The following is a 24,366-nucleotide window of genomic DNA, read 5'->3' as shown; positions in this document are numbered from 1 at the left end:
AATTCTCCCAAATAATATTCTAAGGAAAATGAGCAGATTACAATGAAAAATTACCAAGCATAAAAAGACACACATTACCATGAGTAAGAATCAAAAGAAACAAAAGACAGAAGATAGGAAAAAGAGAACCACAAAAGCCTTCACATAACGGACTATCTGAAGAGAGAGAACTAACTGGTAAGACAGAATATAAAATACTGTACTTATGATCTCTAAAAAAAAAAAAAAAAGACGACAAGTGTAAAGATATCCATGGGAAATACAAAACCAAAAAAGAATGACAACACAGATTTTAAATTTAACCAAACAGAATTCCTAAAGGGAAAAATATAATCACTGAAATTAAACTTAATGAAGAGATTTGATACCACGCTGGACATGGCTAAAAAAGGACTCAGTAAACTAAAAGATAAATTAGAAGAAATGACCCAGCATGTAACACAGAGAAGAACAGATGGAAACAAAGCAGGATACAGAAGTTAAGGAGAATGGAAGATGGAGTAAGAAAGGCTAAAATTCATTTAGCCAGAATTCCAGAAGAGAATATATGTAAAGAGTTAGTGGCTAATAATTTTCCAGACAGATTTTCTAGAAATCATTACAATTCATTAAAAATCCCAGTACTCAGATTCATGAAATCCAATGAATCCCAAAAAGGATATATAAAGCAAATCTATAGCTGGATACACCAAATTGCAACAACAGAATACAAAAGAAAAAAGTTCTTGAATGTAAAAGGGTAGATAATGTACAAAAAAACAGCAGACACACTGACACCTGAATTCTCAACATCAGTAATGAAAACCTAAAGACAGAATGGCCTCTTCAATGTGTTAAGGAGAAAATGAACATCAACCTTTAATTCTATATGCAGTAGTGTCATGCCAAACTAATATACAATGGGGCATGGTGGCTCATGCCTGTAATCCCAGCACTTTGGGAGGCTGAGGGAGATGGATCACCTGAGGATAGGAGGTCCAGACCAGCCTGGCCAACATGGTGAAACCCCATCTCTAGCAAAAACACAAAAATTAACTGGGCATGGAGGCATACCCCTGTAATTCCAGCTACTCAGAAGGCTGAGGCAAAAGAAGTGCTTGAACCCAGGAGGCAGAGGTTGCAGTGAGCCGAGATTATGTCACTGCACCCCAGCCTGGCCGACAGAGCAAGACTCTGTATCAAAAAAAAAAAAAAAAAAAAAAAAAGCACAGATTTGCCACCAGCAGATTCTTACAAGATAAAATATTTACAAGGGAAGTTTACAAAAGAACTTCCAGGCCAGGCACGGTGCCTCACTCCTGTAATCCCAGCACTTTGGGAGGTCGAGGCAGATGGATCACCTGAGGTCAGGAGTTTGAGAGCAGCCTGGCCAACATGGTGAAATCCCATCTCTATTAAAAATCTTTTTTAAAAATAGCCAGACATTGTGGTGGGTGACTGTAATCCCAGCTAGTCAGGAGGCTGAGGCAGGAGAATTGCTAGAACCCAGGAGACGGAGTTTGGAAAAAGAAAAAAAAAAGATGAACTTCCAACAGAAAGAAAATAAAATCAGATAAAAAGTGTAGGTGTAAGAAAAATGAAGAGCAAAGAAGGTAGTAAATGCATAAGTAATTCTAAACTACCATGAACTATACGCATATAGTCCAATAAAGTTTTTTTTAAGTACAAAAATTAGTATATGGGGATAGTATATAAAGTTCAACAGTACTAAAGTCCATATAATGACTAGGAGAATATAAAATTATTCATTATATTTATATTTTTATAAAAATGTATACTGTAATTTCTAAAATAAAAAGAGATAGAGAATATTTAACTTCCCGATCGAATGTAGGGAAGGGGGAAGAAAGGCATCCTAGAATTTATCCAAAGGAAGGCAAGAAAAATAAAACAAGGAAAAACAAATTCAAAAGCACAAAATAGGTTGTTAGACATAAGCCTAAATACATTAATTAAATGCAAACAGTAGATATAAATAAAAAATAAGGATCATAAATTTAGATTGGAAAAAATCCTATTACCTGTTGTTGACTTGACACATCTGAAAACATATAGGGAAAAAGTAAAAATAAAAGAAAAAACATACACCAGGTAAATTCTAACGAAAAGAAACTTTGTACTTCATACTGATATCAGATCAAAAATAAAATAAAGTAAAAAAGTGCAAAGGGAAAAAAATTAAAGCATTAAAAATATAGGCGGTCAACTTTACACAGATAAAATATTTGGTTTATAGGAGGAAAAATAATTTACTCCTGCATGTACTTAATGACAGCCTTAAAATTTATTTTTTTTAATTTTTATTATTATTATGTTGTGTGTGTGTGGCAGAGTGTCGCTCCGTTGCCCAGGCTGGTGAAACCCGCTCTCTATTAAAACCCCATCTCTATTATGGTTTTGCCATGTTGGCCAGGCTGGTCTCAAACTCTGACCTCAGGTGATCCAACCGCCTCGGCTTCCCAAAGTGCTGGGATTACAGGCGTGAGCCACCATGCCCAGCCAAATTTATTTTTTTAAACAAAATGACAGATCTATTAGAAATAGAAAAATCCACAATTGATAACGAGGCATTTTTCATGTATTTCTCTTAATAACTATTAGAACAAGGTGACAAAAGGATACAAAAAACTTGAAGTACATGATTAACAATCCATACCTAATGAATAGGTACAGATATGAAAAGACAGGCTTTTCAGCATATGAGGAACATTTTTTTTTAGCATCATATATTGAGTTAGAAAACAAGTCCTAACCAATTACAAAGCATTAAAATCATACAGATAATCTCTATGGTCAACTATTTAATTAAAAAGTTCAATCTGTAATCTTAAATTTTCCTACAAAGAAATCTCCAAAACCAAGTGGTTTTACTGTTAAGCTCTGCCAAATATTTAAGGAAGAAATAATACCTGACCTTATTCAAACTCTCCTAGAGAATAAAAAAGGATAGAACTTTTTTCCCTGAGGCTGATATATCAAAATCTGGAACACATTCTAAGAAAGGAAAACGAGAGGCCAGTTTTTGTCATAAATAGTGGTCCAAGTATCCTAAGCAAAATTCTGCAACTAACTTAAACGTGGTTACTAGGTATCAACTTTCTGAGTGTAAAAAACGATTATGGTTTTATCTGCCTTTAAACATAAAAGTACTAAATTAGTTTCTGTTAACTAAAACCAGTCTAGAAATATCATAAATTTAAAATAAACTTTACTAAAAATATTCTACCATAAATAAAAGTTTAATATAGGATACAGTATTTAATTCATCAACATTAATATTGACATTTACCTGTTGCTGTCTTATTGCGAAATTCTTCCAGTTTTGTCAAAGTTGCTGAAGTGAGCTGTGCTAGATGTACCTCTTTTGGAGGTCTGAAGAATTCCACTATACTATTCACTGTCCTCTGTTAAAATAAACATCATTATCACAAACTCAAAGCAAACTAAATTATATTAAAACTTAGTAATTTAAAAACATGCTTACTGCATCATATATGATTTCTAAAGGTTCAGCTTCTATGATACACCTCTGAGTAACAGTTTCATCTAATGGATTTATCTCAAATGTAATTTGGAAGAGTGACATTGCATCATCCAATGAAGACAGGAGGCGGGGTTTTTCTGAATTATCTGGTAAGCCAGTAATATGAAATGAATCTATTTTAGTTTCAAATCTGCATTTAAAAAAAAAAAGAACAAAAGTTAGTAATCAGTAAAACTGTAAAGGATTTTTACAATTGAAAATGATTTAAAATATTAATGAAGACAACTTCACTTTGCGTTTCTGACTCCAGTCCATTCCCATCAAAGAAGATATACAATGGTTCCTCTAAATTGACATAGATTAATTCACAAAGAATCCTATTTGTGTTGATTTCTATGTAACAAAGTTATAATAAGCTAAAATTAAAATGACAGTAAATCTACAATGCTTAATGTAAAACTGAAAAGTTTTGCACATACAACACAACTCCACACACGTTTTATTCTAAAAATAAAAATAAACATTTAAAGGCCAGACATGTGGCTCACAGCCGTAATCCCAGCGTTTTGGGAGGTTGAAACAGGCGGATAACTTGAGGTCAAGAGTTCGAGACCAAACTGGCCAACATGGTGAAACCCCGTCTCTACTAAAAATACAAAAGTTAGCCAGGCGTGGGGGCATTTGCCTGTAGTCCCAGCTACTCAGGAGGCTGAGGCAGGAAAATCGCTTGAACCAGGGAGGTGGAGGTTGCAGTGAGCCAAGGTCATGTCACTGCCCTCCAGCCTGGGCAACAGAGTAAGATTCTGTCTCAAAAAAATAAAACAATAAAATAAACATTTAAAAACCAAGGATGAGGCAGGACTTGGAGAATGACTATGTGAGGAGCTCAGCAACTCTTCTCCCCAGCAAACAAAACAGGGAAAGAACAAGTGAAAATTATAAAATCTCTGGAAATTGATCTAAGGGCATACAGCAAACAGAAAAACTTTTATTCAAGAAAATCTAGGCTGGGCACAGTGGCTCACGCCTGTAATCTCAGCACTTTGGGAGGCCGAGGCAAGGGGATCACGAGGTCAAGAGATCGAGACCATCCTGGCCAACATGGTGTAACTCCGTCTCTACTAAAAATACAAAAATTAGCTGGGAGTGGTGGTACCTGCCTGTAATCCCAGCTACTCAGGAACCTGAGGCAGGAGAATCTCTTGAACTCAGGAGGCAGAGTGAGCCGAGATTGTGCCACTGCACTCCAGCCTGGCGACAGAGTACACTCCATCTCAAAACAAACAAACAAAAATCTGCTGAAATTTGATAAGGACAGGGAGAGCTTGTGGCATCTGAGCTATGATCATCTTCCACCTCTAATCCCCACACCACATTACAGAAAATCTACATTAATATGGGTGCAGCTAAGAAGATATCGTCACACGGCATTCTCCTCTTTATGTCTATCTTCAAATTGTCTTCTCTAGTCTGTCTTATTTTCCGAGTCTGTGTCCAAATTTCTCTTTTCTTTGAAGAGCACACATCATTCAGTTAGAGCAAACACTAATACAGCATGAACTAATTTTAACTTGATTACATCTGCAAAGACTATTTCCAAATAAGGCTGTATTTGCAGGTACTGGGAATTAGAAATTGACATACTGTTTTGGATGACACAATTCTACCCACTACAGTAGGTAGACAAATGGAAAACTACATCTTCAACAATCAACAACAAACCACGGAGGGGGGAAATCTAATTTCCACAGTTACCACATTATACCACTCAAAACATCAAGTTTTAAACAGAAAATGTACAAAGCATACACAGAAAAGAGAAGACTAGACATTATGTTCACTAAGCCAACATGTTAAATAAGCTGTCTTACAGTCAAAAACTAAAGAAAACCAGGAAAACAACATTTGAGCACAGAATACAAATCAACAGAAATTATTACAAAGAACCAAATAGAAATTTTGAAGGTGGGAAGTACAACAGCCAATATGAAAAATTCACTACAGATGTTCCTTGATTTATAATGGGGTAATATCCCAATAAAATCATTGTAAGTTGAATATGTCATAAGTTTAAAATGCACTTGACACACCTAGCCTACCAAGCATCATAGCCTAGCCTACCCTACCTTAAATGTACTCAGAATAGTTATATTAGCCTACAGTTGGGAAAAATCATCTAACACAAGGCCTATTTTACAATAAAATGTTAAATAGCTTATGGAATTTATTCAGTACTGTACTGAAAAGTGAAAAACAAAGGTTGTATGGATACTCAAAGTAAGATGTCTACTAAATATGGATCACTTTTGCACCATTCTAAAATCAAAAAATTGTAAGCTAAACAATCATGATTTGGGAACCATCTGCAGAGAGGTTTAACAGAGGATGTAAGCAGCCCAAAGAAAGAACCATCAAACTTGAATACAGGACAACTGAAATGATTGAGTCTGAGGAGCATAAAGAACAATGAAGAACAATGAACAGTGCCTAAAGTGGGAGACCATCAAGTGGAACAACATATACACTACGGGACTCTCCGAAGGACATGAGAAAAAGAAAAGATATTAAAAATACTGCGAGAAGTAATGGCCAGAAACTTCTCAAATTTGATAAAGAACACAAATTTATAAATCCAAGAAGCTCAAAGACCTCCAATTAGGATAAACTCAGAGACTCACAAGGAGACATATTATAACCCAACTGTCAAAAGCCAAAAAAGGAAAACCTTGAAAGCAGCAAGAGAGAAGCAACTCATCACATATATGAGATACTTAATAGATTAACAGCTAATTTCTCCTCAGAAACTATGCAGTCCAAATGGCAGCAAGATCATGTACTTAAAGTGCTAAATGAAAAAAAAAAAATGTCAACCAAGAAATCTATATATCACAAAACTATCCTTCTAAAATGAAGGAAAAATGAACACATTTCCAGATGAACAAAAACTGAGTCTGTCATTAGTAGACTTGCCCTACGAGAAAGGCTAAAGGGAGTCCTAAAGGCTGCAATGAGAGGATACTCGATAGTAATTTGAAGCCATACAAATAAATAAAAAACTCTTGTAATGGTAACTACATAAGCAAAGAAAAAAGCCAGTAATTGCATTTTTGGTTTTTAACTCCTCTTTTTAATTCCTCTATGATTTAAAGACAAACACATAAAAATAAATATAAACCTAGGCTAATGAATACACGTATGTAAAACAGTAATTTGTGAAAATGATAACATAAAGATGAAGAATGGAGCTGCATAAGAGTAAAGTTTTTATACACTATTAAAGTTAAGTTAGTGTCAATTCAAATTTGACTGTCTTAAATTCGGAACGTTAATTGTAATCCCTACGGTAGCCCTGAACAAAATGACTAAAATATGTTTGGAAAAAGAAATGAGGAAGAAATAGAAATATATACTCAAAAAAATTAACAAACACTAAGAAGACAGTATTGACGGTGAAACCCCGTCTCTCTTAAAAAAAAAATACAAAAAACTAGCCGGGCGAGGTGGCGGGCACCTGTAGTCCCAGCTACTCGGGAGGCTGAGGCAGGAGAATGGCGTGAACCCGGGAGGTGGAGCTTGCAGTGAGCCAAGATCCGGCCACTGCACTCCAGCCTGGGTGACAGAGCCAGACTCCATCTCAAAAAAAAAAAAAAAGAAAAAAAGAAAAAAAAGAAGACAGTATTGAGGAATTGAAGGGACAGAAGGTATAAGACATACAATAAACAAATAGCAAAATGGCAGAACTTCTTGCCTACCAGTAAACACATTAAATGTAAATGAAATTAAACTAATCAAAGGAAAGACAGAGACTGGCAGATTGGATGAAAAAAACATGATACAACAATACAGATGCTCCTCAACTTATGACTGATTATTTCCCAATAAACCCATCAAAAATATTCCAAGTCAAAAATGTATTTAATATACCTAGCCTAAGTCAGGGACCATAGGCATACTGCCTTAAAGAGACACATTTTACAGCCAAAGACACATACGGGTTGAAAGTGAAAGGACAAAAAAAGATATTGCATGTGACTCGTAACCAAAAGAGAGCTGGGTGGTTATACTAACATATAAAATAATCTTTAGCCAGGTATGGTGGCTCACACCTTTAATCCCAGCTACTCGAGAGGCTGTGGTGGGAAGATCACTTGAGCCCAGGAATTCAAGGCTGCAGTAAGGCTATGACTACACCATTGCACTCAAGCCTGGGTGGCAAAGCAAGACCCTGTATCTAAATTAATTAATTAACTTAAATATCTTTCAATAGAAAACTGTGACAAGAAAAAAAAGGTCATTATATTTTGATTAAGAGGCTCAATTCATCAAAGATACAATAATTACAAACATGTATACACCAAACAAAGTCCCCAAAATATATGAATCACACCTTGAAAGAATTAAAGGGAGAAATAGCTCACAATAACACTTAGAAATTTTAAGCTCCCACTTCCATTAAATGAGGAACATTTAGGCAGAGGAACAATCAAGTAATAGAGAACCCAAACAACATTATAAACCAACCACATGTAACAGACAAATATGGACTACTCAACCCAACAACAGCAAGATACATTCTTCTCAAGTACAAGCACATGGAACATTCTCCAGGACAGACCAAACGTTAGGTCACAAAACAAATCACAATAAGTTTAATAAGAAAATACACCAAGCATCTTCTCCAACCATAATGGAATCAAATTAGAACTGAACAGAAGAAAAACTGAAACATTCACAATTATGTGGAAATTAAACACGCTTAAAGAAGGAACAGGTTAAAAAAAAAAAAACACACAACAGAAATCAGAAAATATGTTGAAATGGATGCAAATCAAACACAATATTACAAAACATACAAGATGTATCCAAAGCAGTTTTCATAGGGAAATTTTTGTCTGCAAATGCCTACATTAAAAAAGAAAGACTATCAAACCAAAAACCTCACTTTACACTTTGAAGAACTACAAAGAGCAGGGGGACGTGCCCAAGATGGCCGAATAGGAACAGCTCCAGCCTCCAGTTCCCAGCATGAGCAACACAGAAGACGGGTGATTTCTGCATTTTCAACTGAGGTACCGGGTTCATCTCACTGGGGCGTGTCGTGTCGGACAGTTGGCGCTGGTCCAAGGGTGCAGCCCAACCAGTGAGAGCTGAAGCGGAGAAAGCACCGCCTTACCTGGGAAGCGCAAGGGGGAAGGGAATTGGGAATCCTTTTCCTAGCCAAAGGAAATTGAGACACACAACACCTGGAAAATCCCACCCTAATACTAGGGTGGTATTAGGGTGGGTAACTCCAACCCTAATACTACGCTTTACCAAGGGTCTTAGCAAACGGCACACCAGGAGATTATATCCCACACCTGGCCCAGAGGGCCCCACACCCATGGAGCCTCCCTCATTGCCAGAACAGCAGTATGAGATCTAACTGCAAGGTGGCAGCGAGGCTGTGGGGGGGCGCCCGCCATTGCTGAGGCTTAAGTAGGTAAACAAAGCCCCTGGGAAGCTCGAATTGGGTTGAGCCCACCATAGCTCAAGGAGGCTGGCCTGCCTCTATAGACTCCTCCTCTGGGGACAGGTCATAGCTAAACGAAAAACAGTAGAAACCTCGGCAGAGGTAAATGCCCCCATCTGACAGCTTTGAAGAGAACAGTGGATCTCCCAGCATGGAGGTTGAGATATGAGAACGGACAGACTGCCTGCTCAAGTGGGTCCCTGACCCCTGAGTTGCCTAACTGGGAGACATCCCCCACTAGGTGCAGATCGACACCTCACACCTCATACGGGGGGTACACCCCTGAGACGAAGCTTCCAGAGGAAGAATCAGACAGCAACACTCGCTGTTCAGCAATATTCTATCTTCTGCAGCCTCCGCTGCTGATACCCAGGCAAACAGGTCCTGGAGTGGACCTCAAGCAAACTCCAACAGACCTGCAGCTGAGAGTCCTGATTGTTAGAAGGAAAACTAACAAACAGAAAGGACACCCACACCAAAACCCCATCAGTACATCAACATCATCAAAGACCAAAGGCAGATAAAACCACAAAGATGGGGAAAAAGCAGTGCAGAAAAGCTGGAAATTCAAAAAATCAGAGCGCATCTCCCCCTCCAAAGGAACGCAGCTCATCGCCAGCAACACAACAAACTGGACGGACAATGACTTTGACAGGTCGACAGAAGAAGGCTTCAGTCGATCAAACTTTTCAGAGCTAAAGGAGGAACTACGTAAACCAGTGCAAAGAAACTAAAAACCATGAAAAAAGGTTTGACAAACGGCTAACTAGAATAACCAATGTAGAGAAGTCCTTAAAAAAACTGATAGAGATGAAAACCATAATACGAGAACTACATGACAAATGTACAAGCTTCAGTAACCGACTCGATCATCTGGAAGAAAGACTATCAGTGATTGAAGATCAAATGAATGAAATGAAGCGAGAAGTGTAGAGAAAAAAGAGTAACAAGAAATGAACAAAGCTTCCAAAAAATATGGGATTACGTGAAAAGACCAAATCTATGTCTGATTGGTGTGCCTGAAAGTGACGGGGAAAATGGAACCAAGTTGGAAAACACTCTGCAGGATATCATCCAGGAGAACTTCCCCAACCTAGCAAGGCAGGCCAACATTCAAATTCAGGAAATACAGAGAACGCCACAAAGATATTCCTCGAGAAGAGTAACTCCAAGACACATAATTATCAGATTCACCAAAGTTGAAATGAAGGAAAAATGTTAAGGGCAGCCAGAGAGAAAGGTCGGGTTACCCACAAAGGGAAGCCCATCAGACTAACAGCAGATCTCTCGGCAGAAACTCTCCAAGCCAGAAGAGAGTGGGGGCCAATATTCAACATTCTTAAAGAATTTTCAACCCAGAATTTCACATCCAGTCAAACTAAGTTTCATAAGTGAAGGAGAAATAAAATCCTATACGGACAAGCAAATGCTTCAATAGTTTGACATCACCAGGCCTGCCCTACAAGAGATCCTGAAGGAAGCACTAAACATGGAAAGGAACAACCGGTACCAGCCATTGCAAAAACATGTCAAAATGTAAAGTCCATCGATGCTAGGAAGAAACTGAATCAACTAGCGAGCAAAATAACCAGCTAACATCACAATGACAGGATCAAGTTCACACATAACAATATTAACCTTAAATGTAAATGGACTAAATGGTCCAATTGAAAGACACAGACTGGCAAATTGGATAAAGAGTCAAGACACATCAGTTTGCTGTATTCAGGAGACCCATCTCACATGCAGAGACACACATAGGCTCAAAATAAAGGGATGGAGGAAGATATACCAAGCAAATGGAAAGCGATAAAAAGCAAGGGTTGCAATCCTAGTCTCTGATAAAACGGACTTTAAACCATTACAGATCAAAAGAGACAAAGAAGGCCATTACATAATGGTAAAGGGATCAATTCATGAGGAAGAGCTAACTATCCTAAATATATATGCACCCAATACAGGAGCACCCAGATTCATAAAGCAAGTCCTTAGAGACTTACAAAGAGACTTAGACTCCCGTACAATAATAATGGGAGACTTTAACACCCCATTGTCAACATCAGACAGATCAATGAGACAGAAAGTCAACAAGGATATCCAGGAATTGAACTCAACTCTGCACCAAGTGGACCTAATAGACATCTACAGAACTCTCCACCTCAAATCAACAGAATATACATTCTTCTCAGCACCACATCACACTTATCCCAAAGTTACTGAGGAGTAAAGCACTCCTCAGCAAATGTAAAAGAACAGAAATTATAAGAAACTCTCTCAGACCACAGTGCAATCAAACTAGAACTCAGGACTAAGAAACTCAATCAAAACCACTCAACTACATGGAAACTGAACAACCAGCTCCTGAATGACTACTGGGTACATAATGAAATGAAGGCAGAAATAAAGATGTTCTTTGGAATCCATGAGAACAAAGATATAACATACCAGAATCTCTGAGACACATTTAAAGCAGTGTGTAGAGGGAAATTTATAGCACTAAATGTCCACAAGAGAAAACTGGAAAGATCTAAAACTGACACCCTAACATCACAATTAAAAGAACTAGAGAAGAAAGAGCAAACACATTCAAAAGCTAGCAGAAGGCAAGAAATAACTAAGATCAGAGCAGAACTGAAGGAGATAGACACACAAAAAACCCTCCAAAAAAATCAATGAATTCAGGAGCTGGTTTTTTGAAAAGATCAACAAAATTGATAGACCACTAGCAAGACTAATAAAGAAGAAAAGAGAGAAGAAACAAATAGACACAATAAAAATGATAAAGGGGATATCACCACCGACCCCACAGAAATACAAACTATCATCAGAGAATACTATAAACACCTCTATGCAAATAAACTAGAAAACCTAGAAGAAATGGATAATTTCCTGGACACTTACACTCTCCCAAGACTAAACCAGGAAGAAGCTGAATCCCTGAATAGACCAATAGCAGGCTTTGAAATTGAGGCAATAATTAATAGCCTACCAACCAAAAAAAGTCCAAGACCAGACAGATTCACAGCCAAATTCTACCAGAGGTACAAGGAGTTGGTACCATTCCTTCTGAAACTATTCCAATCAATAGAAAAAGAGGGAATCCTCCCTAACTCATTTTACGAGGCCAACGTCATCCTGATACCAAAGCCTGGCAGAGATACAACAAAAAAAGAGAATTTTAGACAAATATCCCTGATGAACATCGATGCAAAAATCCTCAATAAAATACTGGCAAACCGAATCCAGCAGCACATCAAAAAGCTTATCCACCATGATCAAGTGGGCTTCATTCCTGGGATGCAAGGCTGGTTCAACATATACACAAATCAATAAATGTAATCCAGCATATAAACAGAACCAAAGACAAAAACCACATGATTATCTCAATAGATGCAGAAAAGGCCTTTGACAAAATTCAACAGCCCTTCATGCTAAAAACTCTCCATAAATTCGGTATTGATGGAACGTATCTCAAAATAATAAGAGCTATTTACGACAAACCCACAGCCGATATTATACTGAATGGGCAAAAACTGGAAGCATTCCCTTTGAAAACTGGCACAAGACAGGGATGCCCTCTCTCACCACTCCTATTCAACATAGTGTTGGAAGTTCTGGCTAGGGCAATCAGGCAAGAGAAAGAAATCAAGCGTATTCAGTTAGGAAAAGAAGAAGTCAAATTGTCCCTGTTTGCAGATGACATGATTGTATATTTAGAAAACCCCATTGTCTCAGCCCAAAATCTCCTTAAGCTGATAAGCAACTTCAGCAAAGTCTCACGATACAAAATCAATGTGCAAAAATCACAAGCATTCTTATACACCAGCAACAGACAAACAGAGAGCCAAATCATGAATGAACTCCCATTCACAATAGCTTCAAAGAATAAAATACCTAGGAATCCAACTTACAAGGGATGTAAAGGACCTCTTCAAGGAGAACTACAAACCACTGCTCAGTGAAATAAAAGAGGACACAAACAAATGGAAGAACATACCATGCTCATGGATAGGAAGAATCAATATTGTGAAAATGGCCATACTGCCCAAGGTAATTTATAGATTCAATGCCATCCCCATTAAGCTACCAATGACTTTCTTCACAGAATTGGAAAAAAACTGCTTTAAAGTTCATATAGAACCAAAAAAGAGCCCGCATTGCCAAGACAATCCCTAAGCCAAAAGAGCAAAGGTGGAGGCATCACATTACCTGACTTCAAACTATACTACAAGGCTACAGTAACCAAAACAGCATGGTACTGGTACCAAAACAGAGATACAGCCCAATGGAGCAGAACAGAGCCCTCAGAAATAATACCACACATCTACAGCCATCTGATCTTTGACAAACCTGACAAAAGCAAGAAATGGGGAAAGGATTCCCTATTTAATAAATGGTACTGGGAAAATTGGCTAGCCATAGGTAGAAAGCTGAAACTGGATCCTTTCCTTACTCCTTACACGAAAATTAATTCAAGATGGATTAGAGACTTAAATGTTAGACCTAAAACCATAAAAACCCTAGAAGAAAACCTAGGTAATACCATTCAGGACATAGGCATGGGCAAGGACGAAATGTCTAAAACACCAAAAGCAACAGCAACAAAAGCCAAAATTCACAAATGGGATCTAATTAAACTAAAGAGCTTCTGCACAGCTAAAGAAACTACTATCGGAGTGAACAGGCAACCTACAGAATGGGAGAAAATTTTTGCAATCTACTCATCTGACAAAGGGCTAATATCCAGAACCTATAAAGAACTCAATCAAATTTACAAGAAAACAACAAACAACCCCATCAAAAAGTGGGCAAAGGATATGAACAGACACTTCTCAAAAGAAGACATTCATATAGCCAACAGACACATGAAAAAATGCTCATCATCACTCGCCATCGGAGAAATGCAAATCAAAACCACAATGAGATACCATCTCACACCTGTTAGAATGGCAATCATTAATAAATCAGGAAACAACAGGTGCTGGAGAGGATGTGGAGAAATAGGAACACTTTTACACTATTAGTGGGACTGTAAACTAGTTCAACCATTGTGGAAAACAGTGTGGCAATTCCTCAAGGATCTAGAACTAGAAATACCATTTGATCTAGCCATCCCATTACTGGGTATATACCCAAAGGATTATCAGTCATGCTGCTATAAAGACACATGCACACATATGTTTATCGTGGCACTATTCACAATAGCAAAGACTTGGAATCAACCCAAATGTCCATCAGTGACAGACTGGATTAAGAAAATGTGGCACATATACACCATGGAATACTATGCAGCCATAAAAAAGGATGAGTTTGTGTCCTTTGTAGGGACATGGATGCAGGTGGAAACCATCATTCTCAGCAAACTATCGCAAGAACAGAAAACCAAACACTGCATGTTCTCACTCATAGGTGGGAAGTGAACAATGAGATCACTTGGATACAGGAAGGGGAATATCACACACCGGGCCCTATTGTGGGGAGGGGGAAGGGAGGAGGGATAGCATTAGTAGATATACATAATGTAAATGATGAGTTAATGGATGCAGCACACCAACATGGCTCATGTATACATATGTAACAAACCTGCACGTTGTGCATATGTACCCTAGAACTTAAAGTATAAAAAAAAAAGAACTACAAAGAGAAGAGCAAATTAAACCCAAAGCTCACAGTATGAATAAAATAATACATATCTGAGTGGAGACAAATTAAATAGATAAAACAAAAACACCAGAGAGAATGAAAAAAATCAAAGTTGCCACTTTGAAAAGGATAACATACTTAACAAACCTTTACCTAAAATAGGACAAAAAAAACACTAAAGATGCAAATATCTATAACTAGAAATGAAAGTGGAGGCATTATGACACACCATAGAAGAATAAAAAGTACTACAAACAAGTACTGCAAAAAAATAGTACCAGCAAAACAAAGAAATGAACAAATTCCTAGAAATATACAAATTACAAAAACTGCCTTAAGAAGAAATAGAAAATCAGATAACTAATAGGAAGTAAAACCTTTCTATAACCTTAAAAACCTATAGTAAAATTACTGTAACTTACAGATCCTACTTATAAACCTATAAACTATCAGTAAAACTTTACAATAAACTTTAGTATACTAAAACTTACTATAACCTTTTAAACTTACTTATAGTAAAACCTATAACTAGTTAGGAGTAAATCAGTAATCAAAAACTCTCAACAAAGAAGAATTCAGCTGACACGGTTTGGCTGTGTCCCCACCCAAATCTCATCTTGAATTTTAGATCCCATAATTCCCCCATGTCGTGGGAGAGATCTGATGGTAGGCAACTGAATCAAGAGGGTAGGTCTTTCCGGTGCTGTTCTCATGATAGTGAATAAGTCTCACAAGGTGTGATGGTTTTATAAAGGGAGCTCCCCTGCACAAGCTCTCTTGCCTGCCTCCACGTGAGACATGACTTTGCTCCTCATTTGCCTTCTGCCATGACTGTGAGGCTGCCCCAGCCATACCGAACTATGAGTCAATTAAACCTCTCTCCTTTATAAATTACCCAGTCTCAGGTATCTCTTTATTAGAAGCATGAAACAGACTAATACAAGGACAAAATGGCTTCATTTTGTGAAGTGAATTCTACAAAATATTTAAAGATTAATAACAATCCTTCTGAAATTCTTCATAAAAACAGAAAAAGCATCTATTTAGCATTTATTTAAATGGAAAGATATCCTATGTTCACAGAAGACTTAATATTGTTATTATGGCAAGACTACCAAAAGCAATCTACATACTGAATGCAATTGCTATCAAATTTCAAAGAGATACTTTCCAGAAATGGAAAAGTGAATCCTCAAATTCGTAAGCTCTTGCAAGCAACCCTTAAACAGCTAAAACATTCTTGAAAGAGTAGAACAAAATAAGGAAGACACTTCCCAATTTCAAAACTTACTAAAAATCTGCAGTCATCAAAACAGTACAATATTGGTATAATGATAATCACAGTGAAAGTCTAGAATAAAAATGAGATAGAATTGAAGTCCAAAAATAAAGTCATACATCTATGGCTAATTGATTTTCAACAATGGTACCAGGAGTGTTCATTGAGGAAAGAACAGTGTCTTCAACAAGTGTGAGGGGACACCGGGATATCCACATGCAAATTAAATGACTTGTACCAATGCCTTATGCCATTTACAAAAATTAACTCGACATAGGTCATAAACTTATATGTAAGAGACAGAAGTATAAAACTCTTAGAAGAAAATATTGGAGTAGACTTTCACAACCTTGGCTTAGGTGAACCTTCTGAGATAAGACATCAAAAGTGTGAACAACAAAATATAAAACCAGATAAAGTGAGCTTCAAAAGTAAAAACTTTTGTACATCAAAGAACAGTGTCAATGAAGTGAAACAACAAAATAAAGAATAGAAGGAAATATTTGCAATCATGTACCTGGTGAAGGTTTAGTATCCAGAATACAAAAGAATTCTTACAACTCAACAAAAAATGAAAAATATTTAAAAATAGACCCAATGAATTTACACAAAGGGCCAATATCCACATGAAAAGATGCTCAACATCATTAGTCATTAAAGAAATTCAAATCAAAACCACAATATGATACTATACTTAACACCCATAAGGATGGCTACACTTTAAAATAAAAATTAAAAACAAACAAACAAACAAACAAAAAACAGAAAATAACAAGTGTTGGAATGCTTTGGAAAACTATGAATCCATGTATATTGCTGGTGGGATTGTAAAATGATGCAGACCACACCTAACTCACATCTAACATAATGGTGAAAGGATGAACACTTCCTTCTAAGAACAGAAACAAGAAGAGAAGCCCACTCTCATCATTTCTATTTAAAATACTACTGGAGGTTCTAGCCAGGGCAATTAGGCAAGAAAATAAAAGAAAGGGCATCCACACTGGAATGGAAGAAGTAAAACTGTATTTGCAGATTATACGATCATGTATATAAAAAATCCTAAGGAATCAACTAAAAAAAACTCGTGGAACTAATGAAACAAGTTCATCAAGGTTGCAGGGTACAAGTGCAGTATACAAAACTCAATTGTATGTCTATACACATATAATAATCCAAAATGAAATTAAGGAAACAATTCTTTTATAATACTATCAAAAACAATAAAATACTTGCAAATAAATTTAACATAAGAGGTGTACTGTATCTGAAAACTACAAAACACTGTTCAAATTTTTTAAATATCTAAATAAATGAAAAGACATCCAATGTGCATGGATTGGAAGACTTAATATTGTTTAGATGAGTAGTTGAATAATTTGTGCTGAATAATTTGTTCAGTACACCCAAAATTGATCCACAAAATTCAATGCAATCTTTATCAAATCTAAGCTTATATTTTTGCAGAAATGGACAACAATCTTAAAATTTATACAGAAGTTTAAGGAAATCAGGACAGCTAAAACAAAAAATACTGGAAGAGTCATACTTTCTGATTACAAGTTCTACTATAAAGCCACCATAATTAAGACAGCAGGGTACCGACATAAGGCTAGACATATAGATCAATGGGATTAGAATTAAGAGTCTAGAAATAAATCCTTACATTTATGATCAACTCATAAATTTTGACAAGGCTGCCAAGATCATTCAATGGGGAAAGAATAGTTTTTTCAACAAATGGTGCTAGGACAACTGAATAATCTCATGAAAAAGAATGAAGCTGAACCCCCCCCCACCTCACACCATCCAATAACATTAACTCAAAATGGATCATAACCCTACATTTGAGAGGAAATAGTATAAAATTCTTACAAGAATATATAGGAGTATATATTTGTACCACTGGAGTAGGCAAAGATTTCTGAGGTATAATGAAAAGCATGTGTAAAAAAAGAAAATATAAATTTGACTTCACCATTAAGAAAAATACAAAGAAAACAGTGGGAGAAAATAACTGAAAATTGTTTATCTAATAAGAGATTTGTATCAAGAATATATAAAGAACTCTTGCAACTCAAAAATAAAAAGACAACCCAATATAAAATAGGAAAATAAATTTAACAGACATTTCTCCAAAGAAGACATGCACATAAAGTGGCCAATAAGCACACACACAAAAAAAGCTCAAAATCCTTAGCCATCAGGAAAAAGGAAATCAAAACCACAGTGAGATACCATTTCATGCTGTAATCAAAAGAACAGATAATAACAAATACTGATGAAGATATGAAGAAATTGGAAACATCATACACTGTTCATGGAAATGTAAAATGGTGAGGCTGCTTTGGGAAACAGTCTGGAAGTTCCTCAAAAGGTTAAATAGAATTAGCATATGAGACAGCAATTCCACCCCAGGTATACACCCAAGAAATTTAAAACCCACCTCCAAAGAAAATATTACTCATGAGTATTCGTAGCTGCAATACTCAGAATAGCCAAAAAGAAGGAAGAATCTAAATATCCTCAACAGTTAAATCGATAAACACAATGTGACATATCCATAATACAGACTACTAGGCAACAAAAACAATGTACTAATTCACGCTACAACAGGATGAACCTTGAAAACGTCACGCTAAGTGAAAAAAGCCAAACAGAAAAGACCACTATGTATGACTACATTCATATGAATTGTCCAAAATGGACAAATCCTTTCAAATAGAAAGTAAATTAGTTGTTGCCAGGGGCTGGGTAAGGCGGCACTTGGGAGTAACTGCTAATGGTTACAGGGTTTCTTTGGGAGTTGTTAAAATATTCTGGAATGAGCCAGGCTCGCACCTGTAATTCCAGCACTTCAAGAGGCTGAGGCTGGTGAACTGCTTTGAGCCAACAAGCTCTAGACCAGCCTGGACAACATGGTGAAACCCCATCTCTACAAAAATTCCAAAAATTAGCAAGGTGTTGGTGGCTCACGCCTGTAGTCACGGCTACTCAGAAGGCTGAAGCTGGAGATTAGCCTGAGCCCAGGAAGCAGAGATTGCAGTGAGCCAAGATCCTGACACTATACTCCAGCCTGGGCAACAGAGTGAAACCCTCTCTCAAAAAAAATAAATAAAGTTCTGGAATTAGACAGTAGTTGATATGGCTTGGCTCTGTGTCCCCACCCAAATCTCACCTTGAATTATACTCCTATAATTCCCATGTGTTGTGGGAGGGACCTGGTGGGAGGTAATCTGAATCATGGGGGTGGCTTCCCCATACTGTTCTCATGGTAGTGAATAAGTCTCATGAGATCTGATGGTTTTAGCAGGGGTTTCTGCTTTTGCATCTTCCTCATTTTCTCTTGCCGCCACCATGAAAGAGGCCTCCCGCCATGATTCTGAGGCCTCCCCAGCCATGTGGAGCCGTTGGCCCAATTAAACCTCTTTTTCTTCCCAGTCTTGGGTATGTCTTCATTAGCAGCATGAAAATGGACTAATACAGTGGTGGTGGTTGTGCAACTTTGTAAATATACCAATGTGAAATTACTATATAATACAGTTGTGAAAAATCAACGAATCATATGCCTTAAATGAATTGCAGGGTATGTGAATTACATCTCAAAGCTATTAAAAAAAAATAAAACTAAACACTCTCGGATAAAAACCACATTGTTAATACTGTTTCTTTTTGTGGGGTGTAGTTGCTGATCATTTTTGTATTATTCTTTAATGCCCTGTGTTTCACTGGAATGTGGTTTTCTACTGAACGTGTATTATTTTAACAATTAAAAAAAAACCTTAAGTTTCCTGAAACCACAAAAGGATATATTAAACTATAGTGCTCTTTACAAAAGACTAGGATTGTGACCTAATGTCTAAGAACACAGTGAAGTTTTTTCATATATGATAAAAGAAAATAAATTAATACTTACTTTACTGCTTGCGCTCCTGGTCTTTGCACAATTAAGGTGCTAAATTCTTCTATTACAATATCTATCAGCTCAGGTTTTTGATGATTTTCTCTTAGAACAACAGACATACTTTTCAAGTGGACAAAAAACTTCAAGGCTTCAAACTAAGGTATATTCAGAAGAATAAAATGAAAACATATATATATATATTAAAAAAACACAACAAATACTCTTATTCTTACAGTACATTCATTTCAAAAACCACCAAATATTTTAAGAACATTTTATCTCTTCAAGAATCATCAAAATAACACCAAAAAAAGAGACAATATTTATCCCTACCTTAGAAATTAAAATAAATGGGCCGGGCGCGGTGGCTCAAGCCTGTAATCCCAGCACTTTGGGAGGCCGAGACGGGCGGATCACGAGGTCAGGAGATCGAGACCATCCTGGTTAACACGGTGAAACCCCGTCTCTACTAAAAAATACAAAAAATTAGCCAGGCGCGGTGGTGGGCGCCTGTAGTCCCAGCTACTCGGGAGGCTGAGGCAGGAGAATGGCGTGAACCCGGGAGGCGGAGCTTGCAGTGAGCTGAGATCCGGCCACTGCACTCCAGCCCGGGCGACAGAGCGAGACTCTGTCTCAAAAAAAAAAAAAAAAAAAGAAATTAAAATAAATGCAATTATAGACCCAGAAAAAAGATCACAGAACAAGTCAGTAACATATATTTTCGAAAGGATTAAAAATAGATACATGTAACATTAAATTCCAAAGCATAAGGTCAGGCGCAGTGGTTCACGCCTATAATCCCAGCATTTTGGGAAGTTGAGGCAGGCGGATTGCTTGAGCTCAGAAGCTGAAAACCAGCCTGAGCAACATGGCAAAACCCTATCTCTATCAAAAAAAAAAAAAATTAGCCAGCATGATGGCGCATGCCTGTGACTCCAGCTATTCAAGAGGCTGAGGTGGGAGGATTGCTTGAGGCCAGGTTAAGGCTGGCAGCAGAGATCACACCACTGCAGTCCAGCCTGGGCAACAGAGTGACACCCTGTCTCTAAATAAATAAATTCTAAGGTATAAGGCAAGAAAACATCTTACTGTTTTTGGCAAAGTTGGATCAACTGCTGTTTCACTATAGCCAATTGCTTCATAGAGTAAAGCTTTTTCTTCAGGTGTCAACATTTCTTCAAGAACTACAAATTATAAAGAAGTGCTTTATGTTCTTAAATAAAAACAATAAAATTAACACAATTTATCTGCCTTTAATAAACAGCATGTGAAATTTACTTTCTTGAATGCTCTTAAGAAATTATAAACACTGAATGTTTGAATGGGGCTGGCAATTTTACAAGTAATTATCCAAAATATAAACTGCTAAATATGTAAGTTTAGCAACATTAATTTATGATATTTCTATTAAGCAAGAGCTCAAAAATGGCTAACTATATTAAACAATTAATAGCACTGTGCTAATCAACACATTTAGTATAAAAAGTAGGTAGTATTAATATTGTAATTTCCTCCCACGTTATAGATGATAAAACTGAGGTTTAGTGCACTTAAATAACGTGCCAGAGACACACTGCTAATAAGTGATAGATCTAAAACATGTACCTAAGTCTCTAAACCTCCAAAGCTATACTCTTAAGCTGTTAGTTAAAAATCAAAAATCTTTCCAAGAAACAACTTCAATAAAAATTTACAATGGAGATCACTTTGGAATTTTTATTTATTTATTACTGTGCTATATGCATTCACTAAATCTCTGGGCATAAAGCTCCTTTGTAAGCACTAGTAAGATTTTTAAAACTATTTTTTATTTTTAAACTAACATACATTTTCAATGTTTTAATAGTTTTATTTGTAATAACTTTATATATAATTACATAAATATACTTCAATGTCTATTTACTTTAATTAGGCAAAAATGGCAAAACTTTATTTTGACACCCAGTGATTATGCTGTAAAATGAAATGGACATACTTCCAGGTTTAACATCTGGTTGTTGTTCATTAGTATTTTGTTCTGACCAAGACCATAGCCAGCTAAACCACCCTTTATTATCCTCTGGATCTTTTACTCCTTCTTTGTAAATTTTGTATCCAGCTTTCTTTACCTAAAATGAACAAATTTTCAAATAAATGACATATTATCCTTTAGCAACTGAAACAAATATAAGCAAGACATTCTGAGAACTTATCTTCTTGAGCAAAATGAATGTAAACAATATACACATTAACAACAGAACACAGTAACTGCAACATTAGTCAAACATAAGAATTTAGGAGTACCACGTAGTTTTTCCACCATCCTATAAGAAATGATGATTGAAAAAAAATAAATTGGCTTTTAACCTTCATAACTGAATATTTGAAAAGCCCAATTATTTAGAAAGACTTTTTCCCATAGAAAGCTGTCTGATTTAAATGGATGTGCCAAAAAATATTAAATAATTTTCTTACAATACTAAAAATCAAACTGAACTATTTTTTGGAAATAGTATGTTACAGTACAAGATTAATAATATCACATCTGTCACATCTATATGGAATTTAAAATTATTTTTACTAATTGAAAAGCCAAGAATTACCTCAACTTCTGCCTGCTGTCTAGCTATAGTTATATTAAGGACATCCAAGGTTTTTTCCAACTCCTGAAAAATATAAACAAAAATGTGTTAACTTTACAAAAATAACTTTACATAAATAACTTAATAAGCACATAATCTATCAAACTGCTGCACTAAAGAAAAGATATAATAGGAAGCAAACAACAGAACACTCATCAATATAATACATATGTTAAATTCTTGGAAGCAATGCTTGAACACATATCAGCATGGAAATTAGTAAATTAGAGAGTAATATTTTGAAAAATGAAATCATACATATTATGCATAAAAGAGTTCCAAACTCTTCAAGTAATAAACACATATTAAAATATGTACATGCATTGTTTAAAATGATTTTATTTGGGTTTAAACTACAGATAAGGGTAAACATATTAGCGACATTTTCAACTAAAAATATAATTACAAGGCCAAGCACAGTGGCTCATGCCTGTATTCCCAACACTCTGGGAGGCTGAGGCAGGCGAATCACTTGAACCCAGGAGTTCCAGACCAGCCTGGGCAACATGGCAAAACCTCTACAAAACATACAAAAATTAGCTAAACATGGTGGCACATGCCTGTAGTCCCAGCTACGTAGGAGGCTGAGATGAGAGGACAGCTTAAGTCTGAGGGGTCATGGTGCCACTGCACTCCAACCTGGGTGACAAAGTGAGACCCTGTCTCAAAAAAAACTACACATAGATATATAACCATAAATCCTTCATATTACGTGTACAGCCTGTATGTTATCATTAAGATACAGGCATACCTCAGAGATATTGCAGATTCAGTTCCAGACCACCACAGTAAGGCAAGAGTCAGACAAATGTTTTGGTTTTCCAGTGCATATAAAAGTTATGTTCGGCTGGGCGCGGTGGCTCAAGCCTGTAATCCCAGCACTTTGGGAGGCCAAGACGGGTGGATCACGAGGTCAGGAGATCAAGACCATCCTGGCTAACACGGTGAAACCCCGTCTCTATTAAAAAATACAAAAATCTAGCCGAGCGAGGTGACGGGCGCCTGTAGTCCCAGCTACTCGGGAGGCTGAGGCAGGAGAATGGAGTAAACCTGGGAGGCGGAGCTTGCAGTGAGCTGAGATCCAGCCACTGCACTCCAGCCTGGGCGACCGAGTGAGACTCCGTCTCAAAAAAAAAAAAAAAAAAAAAAAGTTATGTTCATACTACATTGTAATCTATTAAGGGTACAATGGCATTGTCTTAAGAAAAAATAAATACCTTAATTTTAAAATACTTTAAAAATTTATTGCTAAATTTTTATTGCTAAAAAATGCTAACAATCATCTGAGCCATCAATAACAATAAGTTGTAATCTTTTGCTGGTGGAGGATCTTGCCTCAATGTTGATAGCTGCTGACTCATCAGGGTGGTGACTGCTGAAGGTTGGGGTGACTATTACAATTTCTTAACCGAAGTTTGCCCCATCAATTGACTCTTCACAAATGATTTCTCTGTAGCGTACAATGCTGTTTGATAGCATTTTACTTACAGAATTTCCTTCAAAATTGAAGTCAATCCTCTCAAACCACACTGCTGCTTTATCAACTAATTTTCTGTAAATTTCTAATTGTCATTTCAACAATGTTCTCATCTTCACCAGGAGTATATTTCATCTCAAGAAACCACTTTATTTGTTCTTCTATAAGAAGCAACTCCTCATTGGTTAAAGTTTTATCATGAGCTTGTAGCGATTTAGTCATATCTTCAGGCTCCACTTCTAGTTCTCTTGGTATTTCCACCACATCTGCGTGACTTTCTCCACTGAAATCTTGAGCCTCTCAAGGTCTTCCATGAGGTTTGGAATCAACTTCCAAACACCTGTCAATGTTCATATTTTGACCTCCACCCATGATTCACAAATATTCTTAATGGCATATAGAATGGCAAATCCTTTCCAGAAGGTTTTCAATTTACTTTGCCCAGATCC

At 36.7% G+C, this 24,366-nt stretch overlaps 1 protein-coding gene across 5 annotated transcripts in view; it reads right to left on the bottom strand.

Annotated features, from left to right (window-relative positions):
* The window catches only part of VPS13A (vacuolar protein sorting 13 homolog A), a 243,130-nt gene that overhangs the window by 169,330 nt on the left and 49,434 nt on the right, over nt 1-24,366 (bottom strand). For all 5 annotated transcript variants that reach the window (XR_013404898.1, XM_015117939.3, XM_015117938.3 and 2 more), the window contains exons 14-19: nt 22,402-22,464; nt 21,795-21,927; nt 20,909-21,003; nt 19,832-19,974; nt 3,485-3,674; nt 3,290-3,404 (exon numbers count right to left, since the gene is read on the bottom strand). Coding sequence is in view for 4 of the 5 variants with exons in the window: in XM_015117939.3 (XP_014973425.3) it covers nt 3,290-3,404; nt 3,485-3,674; nt 19,832-19,974; nt 20,909-21,003; nt 21,795-21,927; nt 22,402-22,464 (739 nt within the window). In the remaining variant the exon portion in view is untranslated. The remainder of the gene's footprint in view (nt 1-3,289; nt 3,405-3,484; nt 3,675-19,831; nt 19,975-20,908; nt 21,004-21,794; nt 21,928-22,401; nt 22,465-24,366) is intronic.

The sequence above is a fragment of the Macaca mulatta genome, chromosome 15, assembly GCF_049350105.2.
Source record: "Macaca mulatta isolate MMU2019108-1 chromosome 15, T2T-MMU8v2.0, whole genome shotgun sequence".
In the NCBI taxonomy this organism is placed as follows: domain Eukaryota; kingdom Metazoa; phylum Chordata; class Mammalia; order Primates; family Cercopithecidae; genus Macaca; species Macaca mulatta.
This window is presented reverse-complemented; position numbering and strand designations above follow the sequence as displayed.